Raw genomic sequence first — 16,996 nt, 5'->3', positions numbered from 1 at the left:
TTTAGCTCGATTTCCTGGAACTTGCGGGATATTTTCCAGTGCTGGGGACTCTAAACTAACTCCTGATAGCCTTGGTTCTCAGTGAAATGGACAGAGGAAAAATATTTGAACGCGCGGTTTCGAGCTTCCAGGCCGAAATATAGTCCCACTTCACTTTAAAGAAAAGGTAGCCGAGACCGCCTGACGCGCAGGGCGATTTTCACCAACTTTGGGTCGATTTCCAGGAACTTGCGTTATATTTTTCAGTCCTGGGGACTCTAAACTAACTCGTGATGTACTTCCTTCAAATGACCGTAAACTAAACATGAGCAACATCTTTGGTCAAAAGCACGATGAAATAACTGTAGCTTACTTGATTTAAAAACTCCCGCGTCTTCCCCAAATTGAATATTTGAACACATTCGGACTAACCTCCTCAGGAGTAGGCCTACACGAGTGGTTGCGAGTACAGTCTCGTTTGACAGCGGTTTCTGACAATGGAAAGGGACGTACTAGAAATCTGACCAATCCTCGTTTAGCTTAAAATTTCCCAATCTAAATCCAACATGGCGGACGAATTTCTACTTATGGGGTAGTTTGTTCCCCTAATCCTGAAGCGTTGAAAGGCTGTTTCTTTCAAAGCTACTTTCCTTGACAGAAGGGGTTCAAGAAGGCAAGCTATTTCTTTGTCCTTAGGCCGTCAGAGTAGTGGAGGAGCGTTTACTACTCATGAAAATCGCCGAATACAGCAAGAGACAAAGTGGACTAAGATCAGAGATCGCCTTGGTTATGTTGCCATTGAGAAATCTTCCCTTCCAACTGGGGCAGTTTGTATTTGGTGCCTGAAAACTTCAACTGCAATAAGATGCCGTTACTGTGGGCCTCAAACGTTTTTGTGTCGCGAATGCGCTAGGACACTTCATTCCAGTATCACCACATACCATGTTTTAGAGTTGTAGAAGGTACAGCAATGACCTGATCATCTCTTTATTTAAAAAAAATAACTCACTTTACTTAAATGTACATTTATACGTACATGTAGTTGTTGCAAACTATTAGCTTTAATATATAAGCTTACACCGTGTGTAAAACATCTGTGTAGTAAAATACGTTTTATCCAAGAACAATCACACAGAAATTAATCTTAACCCCACCTAGTTCAGAAGTAACCTTATCTGCCAACACTATTAATTCAAACTTCAGTCTGCTATCTGCTAATGACTGGCAGCGATGTAGCAGGATGCATCCTGCTACATCGTGATAGTTTACGTGTAAGCTGGTTTAAGGCCGTTGACCGTACATGTTAGCCAATGTTATAAAACTAACAAATTGTACTAGTGTACTAATTATAGCTAGAAACAACCAGAAACAACAGATCAGTTATAATTGCTAGCACTATATTTTATCCATTGCCACTAAAACTTTTGAATGTTTCATCATAATCTATTTACCCTTGTTTAATCATATGTATTTTTATTTAGCCTAGTATATTACTTACTTCCAATATAGTTGTATGCACTTAGGAGCCTGCCTGATTTCTTGCTAGGTTAGTTAGGTACCCCAAATTACAGTGCAGCTCAGATATATGCAAACTACGCATACGCATTTTATATGACCATATTTTGCATATACGCGTACGTCAATGCGCGCACATATGTGCGTGTATATGCCCACATATACACGTATATACGTGCATATATGTCTCTTTGTTATGCATTCCGATAGGTTTCTTTATGTGAAGCATTGTTAGTCAAACAAAGGACATTATATTTCTGGGAATGAAAATGCTTCAAAGGGAAATTTGCATATTGTTAAAACATCGTGCCAATCAATGAAAGCTATTATATTTTGAGTTTTCAATCACTTCGCAAATTCGCTGACAAACTACCGTTTATTAACACTTGCTTGATCTTTAGCTACCAAAAATGGGAAGAAAATTGAAGCAGTCTCTTGAACTCCCTATTTTAACACGTGAACTCTATGTTTTTACAAGTAAAGATCTATGTTTCAGCACGTGCCGGCAAGTTGTTTGCAAATGTTTCTTTGTCTGAATTAAGTGTTCTGAAGATCCTAGTCAAAAAAATAAAATCTCTGGTTATATTTGACACAGATCATTTATTCAAATGGTAAAATACTCTTTCCTTGACGAAAAAATTGTTTATCCAAGTTTCTATGGTGCGCTGCTCATGTTTAGTTATTTTTTCTGCAAGAAAAAGTTCTGTGTTTCGACACGCATTGGCAAGTCATTTGCAAAATGTTTATTGTCTGAACCGTTCTGAGGATCCTTTTTGAAATAATGATATCTCTGGTTCATTTAAACTGTGAAATAATCCTTCTTTAGCCAAAGAATTGTTTACCAAAGTTGCTATGGCGCGCTGCTCACATCTAGTTATTTTTTTTCTTCAGGGAAAAGTTCTGTGGTTCAGCATGCGTCAGCAAGTCGCTTGTGAGATTTTTACTGTTTGAAGGCTACTTTGAAGTATTCCGAAGACCTTGTGGAAAAATGATATCTCCCATTATACATGTACATGTATCTGACACAAACCGTTCATTCAAATGGTAAAATACTGGAAGTTTCTATGGTGCGCTGCTCACATTTTGTTATTTTTAATTTTCTTCAAGGAAAAGTTGGGTGTTTCAGCACACGTCTCCAAGTTGCTTGCTTGGACCCTTGTTCACTTTGCGTCAAAAAAATGTTATCTTTCGGTTGTGTTTGCTCCATGAAGATGAAATTGCTGAAGCGTGTATCCCCGGTTCTATTTGACAAAAAAACAGTAAATTTATGATTTAACGGCAAAATACTCTCTCTTTTAATTAATATTCAGTCAGTTAATTTTGTGTCAAGTGCCCAATTGCAAAATGTTAGTTTGAGCTTACATTTTGCTAATAAGTCGTCTGAAGGCATATGTGCATATACTGTATACATGTGTTCAAAATAAAGAAAACTCTTTCTTGCTCTGGGGCAAGCTGTCAAGCCATTGAAAACAACAATGACCTGTTAAGAAAAGAAAAAAACAATAGGTTAGCTCATACATACATGTACTAATCAGGCATATGCGTATATACTGTATAATTATGTGTATATGCATACGCGTATGTGCATATATATGTATGTATACGCACATACGTGTATTGGGCTGACGCGAATTACGCGTATTGGGCTGACGCGAATTACGCGTATTTTTTGGTTCGGATATATCTGAGCTGCACTGTAGTAGTACTGCAGCCAGTTAGAATGTGATTGTTATTATTATGATTTTGCACAGGATGGAATGTTTGTTCCTCTTTTTCTAAATCATTTCATTTTAAAAAAATTTAATCACCACTGCTTGTCTGTGGAGATTCAGAGTATCACCTGTATAGATGAATACGGTAAGATATTTTTTGGTATAAATTTGTATATATAATTACAAGTTTTGTTATTAGTATGTTAAAGTTGCATAACTGCAACATGGATAATTATTTACCAGTTTATCAATTACACGGTTTTGCATATAGGTAACCATCATTCCAAGAGAATTGCATTCTCAGTTTCAGGTGTAGTGCATCAAGTATTTTGTACTTGTAATTGATTGTTTCTTTTTGAAATGTGCATTCCAGGGTTTTTTCAAGAATAGCAGTTATTCCTATCAGTAAAGTTGGTGGGAAACAAAGGTTGGAACACTGCCTTAGTTTAAAAGCTGAATTACAGCCAGTCCTTGAAAGGACATTTCTCAGTGTAGGGACACTGATAGAGCTGGGATCCTCCTTTGCAACAATGAGAGAAGATGACCTTTTTAAAGAGATGTATGTAACATCATGGGAGAAACAAGACTGGATATGAGGAGCCAAATGAATTATGCTCTTGTTTTGTTTGCAACTGGAAAGGTAAGTATATAGGCAGGTAATGCAACAAAATTCTGACAATCTTGATTTTGTTTTCGGTTCTCTGAAAATACTTTAGAGAATCAGTAAGAGAAGTTTCCTTTTTTTTTTTCAGAGTTTGATCTGTACTCCAATTTTCAATTTAGTTGAGCCTAAGGAGTAGAGTTTATTGTCTGTGTTATCAAAATGTCAGTAATATTATAGAAGTGGAAGTTATTTGAATTCTGGTTTCCATGCCAGGGCAAAGTATGTGAATCCATACCATACTTTTAAAAATATGTGATATTTATGAATGTGGGTCTTATAAAAGTTGTGAAATTTAACAAATTGACACTGGTTTTTTAAGTATCTGTCCTCTTATTAATGGTAAATTGCATCATAAAGTTCATTGTCAAAGTAGTCTGCAGATCCACTTGCCTTCATCCATACAACTTTGACAATGTAATATTTATGACCAAATTTATCATCAATAAGAACACAGATGCATAAGAATCTGCTTGCTGTGTTTTTTATTTTCATTACAGTGAAACCTGTATTAGGCAGATACCCTTCTAGTGATTGCTAGGCAGACACCCTTACTAGTGTCTGCTTAACACAGGCTGTCAGCTCAAAACAGGTTCTAGTATGTTGTGCAATAATAGTCAATTATTAACCGTTTTGTAACACAGCTTAGCATGTAACATCAAAGAATAGCTAAGACTGCTCATAGCACAATGTCCAGTTGATCACTGCATCAATCTGGAATAATCACTCAGCTTAAAAACGATATTGCTGAACAATGTACAGGAGTCTCAGCTGAACCTTTAGAAGTAAAATGAGCCCTTTAAGTGTCCGCTTACTGCAGGTTTTGTGCAACAAAATGTCTTAATGTTGGCGTCTGCATCTGTTTAATTAAGAGGTGTCTGCTGAATGCCGGTTGATTTTTAATTACTGTAAATGTGGGGAAAAAATTTTGGGACTTATTAAAGCTGGTGTCCACTTAAAAGAGGGTGTCTGCTTAATATGGGGTCTGCCTAATACAGGTTTCACTGTTAACAAAATCCAAAATTGTCAAATGGAGGCTTCACTAGAGGAAAACACCGGTTAAAAGCTAAATTGAATTAAGCCCAAATGATCCATAGAATCACGGCCTTTATTCCACTGGGAAATTCCTGAAAACATACTGAATTATTCCCAAGTTTAGTTTACTTCCATCAAATACTCGAACACAGCAAAAAAAGGGTTCTACTGTATTGGGGTAAATTTTCATGCCAAACTACAATAATTTACCCAATCTTTTTCACTTCACAGTTGAATTCATTATATTCACAATATTCATTATATTCACAAGCTGATCTTCAGGCTAGCTGTCTGTTAATCCTGTTTAGATGCAATTTTTGGCTATATTGAGAAAGCAAAATCATATGCTAAATGTCGCTGAAACTGTTCACGATGATGTCAGCTGTGAGTCTGTACTCCTACTGATGATAAAAATACATGTAAGCCAGTGATCGTGCAAGAAAGTAGGCAGTCATTGTGAACAATTAAATGTACTTGTAAAATTGAGTTTCTCTGTAACCACTGACAACAGATGAAGATGGGCTACAAATACAAGACTATATATTTTTGATTGTGACTTGATCTTTGTACAGACAGTTTTGTTGAGCAGACATACATTGCTATGGAGATTAAGAATGAGATCAATGGTAGTAATATAGAATGAAATTTATGAAACCTGGGTTTCAAAACTCCCCAGACTGTTAGCTGGGAAACAGTTATATGTTACGGATGTGGTCATGGTATTTAAGAATTGAGTCATAGAGGGTTATTCATTAACAGTAAGAAAATAAAAAAATCTTACAACATGTACTTTTGGCAAATTATTTGTAATAGCTTTACCTTAGACTGACATCAATAAAATACCGCAAGGGAGCTTAATTTTGAAATTTGTTTCCTTGTAGATACTAGGGAAACTCCAATTGAAAGAAGCCTATCTTAATATAGTAGAGAGCCTCTTCTCTGAGAAAGTAGTGCCCAGGCACATGCAGCTTCTGGATCAAGATGAAGGGAGGGCAGACAGTGCTGTTGATTATAATGAGGAGGAAGTGGCAGAGATGACGGCAGTGGTCAACAGGAATGTTCAAAGCTGTTCCGTTGTTCCTGAAAAGGTCTTGCTTAATTTGGTTTTGGTTTATTATATACTTTTGGATAACATGTCAAATGCAATAACTTATAATTTGCTTGAGTGAAAAATAATGTACAAATGACACAATCCTGAGTTACATGTAAGTCAGGCTGCAGGAATTAATCACACATACATGTAAGACGAATTGCTCATTATAGCCTAATACTGTTTAACCAATCTCATTTTGGCTATGTAATTGTATTTTTTTTTCAGACAAAGCATTTCTTTATCCCAAAAACATCTTTAACCAAATGGAAGTGTGGCGATGTCTTAGGATTTAAAGTACTTGTAGATGAAGCACTTGTTTTCACTGGGAAGAGGATGTGTGGAATGACTGACTTTGCCAGGAAGAGGACAGTTGTCAGGATGCTTGCACGTTCAAAGGCGCCTTTTTTCAACCGAGATACTAATCAACAATGATGAAGGTATATGCGTATAGAGAAGACTTGTGACAGTATTTTTTGATGGTGATAGTAAACAACACACCAAAGGTGTCCAGGGCTAGGAACTGAGGATATATGATGTCACAGGTCAATGAGTGACTGCCACTGTGACTAGCATTTACTGTTCCCCTGGTTCCATTTGACTGTTATTAGTTATGCAGCCAAGACAGTGATGTGTTGGACAACTATAATGATAATCTCATGACAATCTGCATGCGTGCATTCACTTTGTCTACAGCTGTCAGAGCTAACTAAATATGATCATGTTGAATTCCAACTTGAAAATTTACAAATTCACCATTGATAGTGATTCCGTTTTCCTCAAACAGTATGCAGAATTTTATTATTCCAAGTTGTTGTTTTGTACAATGTAGATTGATTTAAGAAATGTACCAAGATTGATAACTCAGATGCAGAGCCCTTATACAGCTTATTGAATCTTTTGTTTGGTGGCATTCGTGTTTCTGTCATGGTGGTGGTTGCATTAGCCCCCTGAGTAATAAGTTTGAACTGTTGTTAAAGTTACTAGATAACATTATCTGTCAAAAATATATTTTCTTTGATGTTTTTGTATTATCATTGTTTTTACCTCCTTGTCATGTTTAAAGCCTTTTTGAGATAACAATAACAGACACCATGAAATAATTTTTTGGCTTTTTTGAAATGTGGTCTATATACCAACTTGGGAATAAAGTCAATGTACAGAACTCACTTTTTCTGTTTTGTTTTCAAACATTCGTTCAGCATGTGAAGAAACCAGAGAATCAAGTTTTTGGGGATGTCCTCAAAGAGGTAAAATAATTAAAATTGATCAAGTTATAACTTACTAACAGTTAGTAATAATCTTAACAACAAAAGAATGTAGTTCCCATTAACAGCTGTGCTGTCTGTCTTTATAAAGTACTGCCAATTAAAAATTAATTTTTAATCCTTCTCTTTTGCCATATTGTGAGACATTACACCTGATCTCAAAAAAAAAAATCCAGGACTCATAGAATTATAAATAATAAATTTAAAGTCTTGTGCTACACAGTTCCATCACCTATGTAAAGTGCTAGCAATATTGACAAAGATGCTCGTGGCCCATGTTAAATTATCACTTCTTGTAGAATCCATAAATAAATAAAGAAAAAAATGCTGTAACACACTGTATGTTGTTTTAAAGAGTGAAGAAGCAGCCAGTGGAACTTCAGTTCCTGTGGATACCATTTTAAATGACAAGGTAATATTTAGCTTCTCACTTTAACCCATTGACTCCTAATTTTTATATTCTAGAACAGGGAAGTGGATGGTTTATTCACTGTTGAAATGACGTAACTACACAATGTTTCATTTATGCACACAACCTTAACTTGTTAAAGATGTATGATTTTAACAATTTTTATGGGGGCCCACATGGGCATTTGTAGGTATTTTGAACTTTTCTTAAATTCACAAAACTAAAAATGCAGCAGGACTTGTAAACATAATTTTTGAAAATAGTTTTCCAAGGGGTCTTTTAGGTAAAATAAAATAAATTATAAAATTTCACTCCTGCATGTTGCATGATTCTTCATATTTACAGGCAAGAGCACAAAAGTAATTATATTGAGTATTAATGAATTTTTTATAATCAATTTCTGTAATATGTTAATAAAGTAAGTTCTAGATTATTGTTTTTATAGGTATCCACCCCTTTGGAGACTGTTGTTGATGATGACGAAATTTTACTTCAGAATGTTCGCCAAATACTGAAAATACCTTTTTGGAACAATATTATGCCCTTTTATCGTGACAAAGTTAGAGCAAATTATGTCCTAAAAAGGACTTGACTGTCTATCAAAATTAATGCTATAACTAACAGTTCTCTTTGTAATACGCTTTGTATGTTCAAACCATGACAAATGGTTATAATTGACTGTGGTCTTTTCATCTTTGATACCTGCAGAAATGGAATCTCATAGGTCTAAAGGGCCAGAAACTGGAAAGGAAGAAGGTGATGAATTATAAATTTTATTTGGCAGTATAAATGCACTTTAGAAATGCAATAGTTGCGCTACTTTCTGATGGCAATGATATATCTCTAAGTTATAATAATTAAAATTAAAATATTTATTTCATGATATTTTTATTGAAATGAGAGGTACTGAAAGAAACTATACAGAATTCTATACAAATGTCCAACTAGTGGCTCAAACAACTAAGTATTCTGTCTCAATTTTGTTGATTTCTATATATTTAGGTACCAGCAGTAATGCCAGAATGGACCAGGATGATGTGGACAAATTGGTAAATCTGTTTATTGGGATTAGCTGTGTATTAAAGCACTACAGTACTGACGTTTTTTCAGTTACCACAATGTTTTGCACAAAAGGTTTAAGTAAATGCTCAGACAGGCATGTTGGAAAGTAATTCCTTGCAGAAGTTTCTAATCAAATGATGTAATTTGGCAATAAGGTGGATGAAAAGGAATGAAAACTTCTCTTCTAAAAAATGGAAAAACAATACAACGCTTTGTTAGATGGCTTGTGTTTGTAGCCTTTAGAATGCGAGCTCTGATTAGCTTATTATACGGCATTATTCTCCCGTAATGCCCACGGGTCGATTACGGGCCTGCTGAACTGAAGCAAAAAGTCATATAATAAACAACTTATTAACTTCGAACATTCAGTCCATAAGGAAAAATCTCAAGCCACGGCCTTGGCGTATTGACTTTGCTATTAGGGAGTTTAAGAAGCTACGACGACGACGCCGAGGAAAACGTCGATTAAAAAATGAATTTATATGTTACCTACGAATCTCGTGATACTCTTAAGTCATTTACTTTGTTTATGACTGTCAAAAGTATCACGAAACTGAATCTGGGACACAGAGATAAATTTGAAATAGAAATTTCAAACCTTAGCTGTTGTGGTTTACGTTGTTCAGACAACGCGGAATTTGGCCATTTCACGTTCTTGTTTTGCAGGGGACGGCAAAGAAATGTACCAAGAATCATAACGCGCGTGCACAGTCATTGTTCTGCTCATTAAACCTTTTGTTTAGCGACGTTGCCGTTGCCGTCGTGGCTTTCTTAAACTCTCTATTGCTCGGTTAATGCGGCATGGTCCCGGTTTGAGATTTTCCCGTAAAGACCTCACTCTCGGTTAATTAGTGGTAAATATTACCATCCGAATGCGAAATTCATCAAATGTGACTGACTGATCACATGTGATGAGTTTTTAGAATCATTTAATACAAGTGAAAACTTAAGTATGAACTCTGCCTAGTAAAATATCAGTTGTTTTAGTTTCACAGTACTTGTTCATGATTCTTATATCAACATCTGATCAACAGGCTTTGGATGAAGAGTTCACAAAGGCTGCCCTGGTTAGAAAAGGTAAATGTCATAATATTTATTTATTTCTTAATGTATTAATTTAGTCAGTAAGTCAGTCAGTCAGTCAGTCAGTCAGTCAGTAAATCAGTCAGTCAGTCTTTCAGTTACTGATTTATTAAGGTTAGGCTGCGTTAAAAGGCAACAAAATAAGCAATATATTGCAAAATTACCATTTATGTTGTGGTGCACATAAAGTAAAAACACCAAAAGCAGCCTCCATGAAGCATTTTCATTGGTTATTTTTAAGGTGGCTCCCTAGGGTAATTACGAACACCCTCCCTATAGAGCGCGAGTTAGAAAACGAAACTTAGTTAATTTCTCTTAAAGTTTTACCCGAAGAGATTTACCAGTATGGGTACTGTTAAAATAAGGCTTATGTTTTGGTTGTCAACTTTTGGATTAACGCCGTTACCATGGCAACATCTAATCTAATGACAGGCAGATGTATTCCTCATTTTGACCTAAACTCCTTAATATTTATACTTTCCTTTGGTGAAATTGTTTCATACTTCTCCACATCATGGAAACGATACTGCCTGACACTTTGAATTGGTAAAAAGTCAAGGTTGTTCAGACGGTTTTTCCAATAATGTGTAATTTGTCATTATTCTAAATATGTTAGATTAGCTCTGAGAGATTTTCACAAAAATAGGGTATTTTATTGGAATTGTTTGTGGTTAGAACTGAGCCAAATTAAAGAAAAATTCACCCAACGGAACGCGAGAAAATTAGCATTTATTTGGTCACGCTGACGTCAAAAAAATCAGGAAAACACGCGTGGTGTCACGCGTGGTTATTTATTTAAGTGTGCGCTCATGAATGAATGAAGGATGGACTTGATTGAGATTGTGCTGTACGGCATGCGCAACGGCGTGTGCGGCCTCTACGAGTCTTAACAAAAATGGCTTCGTTCACCAAAACCAGGGAATTTATTCTATTCTACCACATAGGCTTGATTAATGACGAGGATTTCTTTCTCCTGCATCCATTTTACATCTGCGAGACCTATGTAGATTTGCCTCTCAGGCTTAATTTCAACCACAAAACAAAATAATACTGATAAAAAGCTCGATTACAGCAGGATCAGGGTGTTTGTACAACGTGATCAGCAAGAAAAAAGTTTGATCCTAATAAAATACATTTTGAACAGCAAAAAACAGTTATAGCTCAGCTCAGTACATACGGAGCTCGTCATCTGTGACTGTTCGGCCCGGTACAAATACGACTGTCGCTCACGTTAGATGGTTAAATCGTTTAAATTTTCTGCAGAAATGACAAAGAAACATTTATTTTGGACGGAATTTTATGATTCCATACTTTATCTTCGAACTAGGCTGTTTAAACAGTGAAAAAAGCGTTAAAATGAGGAGTAAACAGCTGGCTTACACGAGGGAAAAGCAAGGCCGGAAAGTCGTACTGGAACGCGCGTCATGACGTCAATGGAATTGATCTTTACTATTTGCCGCCTTTCTTGTCCCTAATTTATAATTGCTCATCAGGCATTTTGGATGATGGTATCAAAGAAGTAAATTATTCAAAGTGAAAGCATGATGTTCGGACTCCAAAAGGTAGTCGTTGGTCACATGATTTAAAGGAAAATGCATATTTCATTACGCACATCAGTACTGCTATCATAATTAGAATCTACCCTGGTACACATGTTATACGACCCCAGTTTTGTTTCTCCTCTGTGGTCGTTGTAAAGGGGTTACATTTTATGGTTTTTAATAACAGTAACAGTAATAGTGATTTAAATTGACTCAGTTCTTTGTTGTTTTAGGTGCTGACAAGCAGTTAGTAGATGGCCTACACCAAGGTCTTACAACAGGTATTTTTACATCAAAGTAAATGTGGAAAAATGAACTGAACAAAATGGCACCAATAGAAAATGAATGGTACTGCAGGGCAGGAAAACAATGAAATCCTGTTGCTCAGTGGGCCAGTACATTTCAGTTTTCAGTTGCCCCTACTAAAATATTAATTGCCCAATAAGTCTGCTTTGTTCATTCCTTATCAACTAAAGGCCGCCGCACACTAGCCGATTTTTTGTCGGCCGACAAAAAATCGGCTAGTGTGCAGCGGCCTTAACAAGACTGCTGAGGCTAATTTCACTTGCCCACCGGACTATCAATCTTCCATTTTCACTAGCCCAAGAGCAAAATTTACTTGCCCTGGGCAATCGCAAGTGGTGTTTTTTTTCCTGCCTTGTACTGAAGCTATCAGCAAGGCTACCTAAAGCAGCTTTCTCCAAAGATAAACGCACTTGGGATTGTTTTAAAAGTATAACGTTTCCAGCAATTTGCAAACTCAACCCAGGAAACACCAAACATAAACTCTTTGATAGGCTGCCCTCCCTCTCCTCTTCCAATGCTGTAGCAACACAAAACAATTCCATGTGGGTAATTTTGCAGTAAGCTCAACATTTAAAGGGGTGGAGCAGAGCAAAACTAATTACTTTTTAAATACATAAATTGTCTCTAGCTGTAGAAAGGAGTGGAACTAGTATGGGCACAATGAAGCATTTTGAATTCCAGTATACAGAGATCAACTCAACAGGCCGTTAATTACATGTTAAGACAGGAATAGAACTTAAGTGGACGGTTTGGAGGGCACTGAAATAGAGCTTTGCAAATATTTCAAAATGAAGCCCTCGACCCATTTCTGACCTGCATGGAATTTGGCCACTTCGAAGAAAAATGACCAATCGGAACCAGGGAAGGTGATCTTTTTCGTATACAGACCAGTGTCGTTTAGGAGTCCAGAAAATGTGAAACCAATTGAGAACGAACACAGTTGAATTTGTGAAGTACCGAAACCTCTATGCTGCCTACTCTACGGATCCCATATTTCCTGGCCAACTATGATTCAAAATTACACATTATACACAGTATTTTAACTTGAAAGAGCCAAAGAAAAGACACTTAACCTTTAACGTTCTTGATCCATTTACGAGGATGGTTCCCCTTATTCTCAATAAGCGTCTTCATTGGATACTTTTCTTCAAAGTTGCTAGGATCAAGTAGTCAACAGACACAACAAATAAGAACAAAGGCACTCACCTTTTATAATTTATTATCTTCTAGGCAAGAGGAACCGTAAAGGAAAAAGTTGGAAGAAAAACCTTGAAGAGGATTAATCTTTTTCTCTGACAATTCAGTTCTGGGAACTGTAAATCGTTCATCCAACTGACTTTGTCTCGTAATTGTACTAACGAAAGGTCTTGCGGAGGATGCAATTAAGGTGGCTACGACTGCATGGTCAAACAAGATTGATAATCATATCTTCCTTCGAATAGCTAAATAATGTCGAAATGCTCTTTTCCCGTTCCCGTTCCTGACAAATGTAGATCGATTTTTACTTTTTTCAGGTGTGATTTAACATGAAATTGGATTTTTTTACAGTACTGAGAAAAGCGTTAAGTCAGTGATTTATATTAAAACACTAATATTACTGGTTTACTTAAAATCGAATATAAATAGGGCTTATTTTACAACTCCTGGCAAATGTTTTTCAAGAACAGTGCCAATGAGGGATATTGGCTGTTATCGTATTATTCAGCTTGTACTCAATAGTGTAAGAGCATTGCACATTCTGAAGAATTTCACACTACCACGGTCTCTGTAAATTTCTCTATTTTGTTGTAATAAAGCTTCCCACAATGCCACCTTATTTTAGTGTTGTATTTCCCCAAACTCTTTTCACATAATCAGTATTTAAGGTGGCTCCCTATAGTTTTACGATCGCACGCGCACTGAGGACGAAAAGTCGAGTAATCCGCGCGCGCTGAAAGGAGAACGTCAGTGTTTTTGGATATTTTATGAAGTCAACATGAGCACAAAAAGCAAAACTGACAGTGAATATTTTCTTTTGGTATCAAACATTTGGGACGGCATGGCAATCATTTACTCTTCAGCTGTAAAGCATGTCTTGTCCCCCTCTCCGCCGAAAAGTAGTGCTTTTCCATAGTGAGCCACCCTCCTCCATGTGGACTTGAAATCTCCTATTACAGAATTTTTTTGTTAGAACTTTCAAATTTTAGCTTCAAATTTCGTACTTGAAACCGCCAGAGATTGGTGCACCTCCGGTTGGTGTCCAGTGTAATTAACACATGCGGACTTACAGTTAACTGCAAATAGCCTGTTCCAGGCGTTTGGTTAGTGAGGAACGGCGGAATGAAAACATGAGAAATATTCGTTGGTGTGTTATTAATCGACCATCGAGCGGGGGAGCCGCGAATTAATCTAGAACCCAGATCTTCCAAGACCAAGCAGAAGGGAGATTTCACTTCTCAGGGTCAAACAGAGTGAAATCTGGGTATGAGATTAGCCGCGAGCCACTCGAGTTTAATTCTATCATGAAATCTGATTGGCCAACAGAAAACAAAAGTTGCTATGTCACAGAACCGTTTTCTGGCTCGAGTTCGCTGACGTTATTTTTCGGTGTAGACAAGCGACAGGCGGAAACACGTCTGCATTCGCAGGCTGTAGAGCACTTTAAAATAATAAACACTGTAGGCTTCCCAAATACCGGAAGGGGGTGCAGTATTCCTTGGAATCATTGGCAGGCGCGTGCCGTCCAGTTCTCTAAACCCTGACCCCATTTCAGACCAATAAATGTCACTTTTCATACCCTTTTCTAGGCTTGACCTCTAAAATGCTGTTTTCAAATATGCATGACCGTTCAGTGTATTCTGCGAGGCAAATCGCGCTTTATCGTGGTGTTAAAATTGATTCCTCTCGTTTTTGTTTGAAGATGATAAACTCGACAAAAAGAGACATAAATTTCAAGTAATGTCTATATTATGGTTTATTTAAAATTAAGCCATACTTTCGCGGACCAAACCGGCGAAATCATTCTACCCATTTTCAAACCAAAACGGTTCACAAGCCATAGCCTTCAAAAAGGCGGCACATACCTTCTATAGGGTAGAAACCCCTCTCCCCACGCCCTGAATTAGCTTCTTCTCAGTAACAACAGCTGGAAAGTAAGGAACGCATCTTTAGTAATCAACGAATTAACAGTACGCAAAAACATCTCGATCGAGATAGCGAAAAGTCTCAAGTATGTACAGTGAAACCTGTATTAAGCGGACCCCATATTAAGCGGACACACTCTATTAAATGGACACCTGCTCAAGTCCCACCTTTTTTTCTTACATTTACTCCAAAATAAACGTGCATTCAGCGGACACCTCAGTTAAGCGGACACGGACACCAATATTAAGCCATTTTGTTGCACAAAACCTGTAATAAGCAGACACTTCAAGGGCTTTTTAATTCTGAAAGCCCAGCTCAGACTCCGTCAACATTGGTCACCGATGTCATATTAAAGCTAAGCATATTATTCCAGATTGATGCATTGAATGACTGGACATTGTGCTACCGGCAGTCCTTGATCTTACAATATGTTACAATATGTTACAAACGGGTTAATATTATTGCACAATATATTTGAACCTGCTTAGAGCGAACAACCCATATCAAGAGGACATTAGCGAGGGTCCAAAGGGTGTCCGCTTAATACAAGTTTCACCTGTACTAACGTACACCAAGCAAGTAAAGTACACCGAGCAAGTACGGTAAGCCAAGCAAGGAAAGTACATCAAGCAAGCAAAGTACACCAAGCAAGTACAGTACACCAAGCAAGTAAAGTACACCAAGCAATTGAAGTAAATCAAGCAAGTAAAGTATATCAAGCAAGTAAAGTAAATCAAGCAAGTAGAGTAAATCAAGCAAGTAAAGTACATCAAGGAAGTAAAGTACATCAAGCAAGTAAAGTACATCAAGCAAGTAAAGTACATCAAGCAAGTAAAGTACATCAAGCAAGTCAAGTACATCAAGCAAGTAAAGTACATCAAGCAAGTAAAGTACATCAAGCAAGTAAAGTACATCAAGCAAGTAAAGTACATCAAGCAAGTAAAGTACATCAAGCAAGTAAAGTACATCAAGCAAGTAAAGTACATCAAGCAAGTAAAGTACACCAAGCAAGTAAAGTACATCAAGCAGGTAAAGTACACCAAGCAATTAATGTACATCAAGCAAGTAAAGTACACCAAGCAAATAAACTACATTAAGGAATTAAGGTACATCAAGCAAGTAAAGTACATCAAGCAAGTAAAGTACATCAAGCAAGTAAAGTACATCAAGCAAGTCAAGTACATCAAGCAAGTAAAGTACATCAAGCAAGTAAAGTACATCAAGCAAGTAAAGTACATCAAGCAAGTAAAGTACATCAAGCAAGTAAAGTACATCAAGCAAGTAAAGTACATCAAGCAAGTAAAGTACATCAAGCAAGTAAAGTACACCAAGCAAGTAAAGTACATCAAGCAGGTAAAGTACACCAAGCAATTAATGTACATCAAGCAAGTAAAGTACACCAAGCAAATAAACTACATTAAGGAATTAAGGTACATCAAGCAAGTAAAGTACATCAAGCAAGTAAAGTACATCAAGCAAGTAAAGTACATCAAGCAAGTAAAGTACACCAAGCAAGTAAAGTACATCAAGCAAGTAAAGTACATCAAGCAAGTAAAGTACATCAAGCAAGTAAAGTACATCAAGCAAGTAAAGTACATCAAGCAAGTAAAGTACACCAAGCAAGTAAAGTACATCAAGCAGGTAAAGTACACCAAGCAATTAATGTACATCAAGCAAGTAAAGTACACCAAGCAAATAAACTACATTAAGGAATTAAGGTACATCAAGCAAGTAAAATACACCAAGCAATTAAAGTACATCAAGCAATTAAAGTACACAAAGCAAGTAAAGTACACCAAGCAATTAAAGTACACAAAGTAATTAAAGTACACCAGGCACGTAAACTACACCAAGCAAGTAAAGTACATCAAGCGAGTAGTGTACACCAAGCAAGTAAAGTACACCAAGCAATTAAAGTAAATCAAGCAAGTAAAGTACACCAAGCAAGTAAAGTACATCAAGCAAGTGAAGTACATCAAGCAAGTAAAGTACATCAAGCAAGTAAAGTACACCAAGCAAGTAAAGTACATCAAGCAGGTAAAGTACACCAAGCAATTAAAGTACATCAAGCAAGTAAAGTACATCAAGCAAGTAAAGTACATCAAGCAAGTTAAGTACGTCAAGCAAGTAAAGTACATCAAGCAAGTAAAGTACATCAAGCAAGTAAAGTACACCAAGCAAGTAAAGTACACCAAGCATGTAAAGTACACCA

The 16,996-nt window shown here is 36.7% G+C and overlaps 1 protein-coding gene across 7 annotated transcripts; it reads left to right on the top strand.

Annotated features, from left to right (window-relative positions):
• The first annotated feature begins 529 nt into the window (after nt 1-529).
• On the top strand, nt 530-13,472 carry LOC149105986 (uncharacterized). Of its 7 annotated transcripts, XM_089298252.1 has the most exons (9): nt 5,921-5,990; nt 6,221-6,432; nt 7,195-7,242; nt 7,616-7,672; nt 8,378-8,425; nt 8,672-8,718; nt 9,766-9,808; nt 11,589-11,636; nt 12,892-13,472. In XM_089298252.1, the coding sequence occupies exons 2-8, from the start codon at nt 6,424-6,426 to the stop codon at nt 11,604-11,606; spliced, it is 270 nt and encodes an 89-aa protein (XP_089154378.1). In that variant the 5' UTR covers nt 5,921-5,990; nt 6,221-6,423; the 3' UTR covers nt 11,607-11,636; nt 12,892-13,472. The 7 variants fall into 7 exon arrangements, with proteins under 7 accessions (XP_089154372.1, XP_089154373.1, XP_089154378.1 ...); XM_089298249.1 differs by lacking the exons at nt 5,921-5,990; nt 6,221-6,432 and having other exon boundaries at nt 6,721-7,242; XM_089298251.1 differs by lacking the exons at nt 5,921-5,990; nt 6,221-6,432; nt 8,378-8,425 and having other exon boundaries at nt 6,717-7,242.
• The last annotated feature ends 3,524 nt before the right edge of the window (nt 13,473-16,996 follow it).

Source organism: Orbicella faveolata, unplaced genomic scaffold (assembly GCF_042242905.1).
Source record: "Orbicella faveolata isolate gen_17 unplaced genomic scaffold, um_ofav_v1 contig_3, whole genome shotgun sequence".
NCBI lineage: Eukaryota > Metazoa > Cnidaria > Anthozoa > Scleractinia > Merulinidae > Orbicella > Orbicella faveolata.
The sequence above is the reverse complement of the archived record's forward strand: the minus strand, read 5'-3'. Positions and strand labels throughout refer to the sequence as shown.

What these genes read in the sequence shown, in the direction of transcription:
- LOC149105986 (XM_089298246.1), top strand. Translation starts at nt 3,778, where the DNA reads ATGGGAGAAACAAGACTGGATATGAGGAGCCAAATGAATTATGCTCTT. An exon ending in TTTTGTTTGCAACTGGAAAG is followed by an intron (nt 3,847 to 5,783) that starts GTAAGTATATAG and finishes GTTTCCTTGTAG; the next exon opens with ATACTAGGGAAACTCCAATT. An exon ending in GTTCCGTTGTTCCTGAAAAG is followed by an intron (nt 5,991 to 6,220) that starts GTCTTGCTTAAT and finishes TTTTTTTTTCAG; the next exon opens with ACAAAGCATTTCTTTATCCC.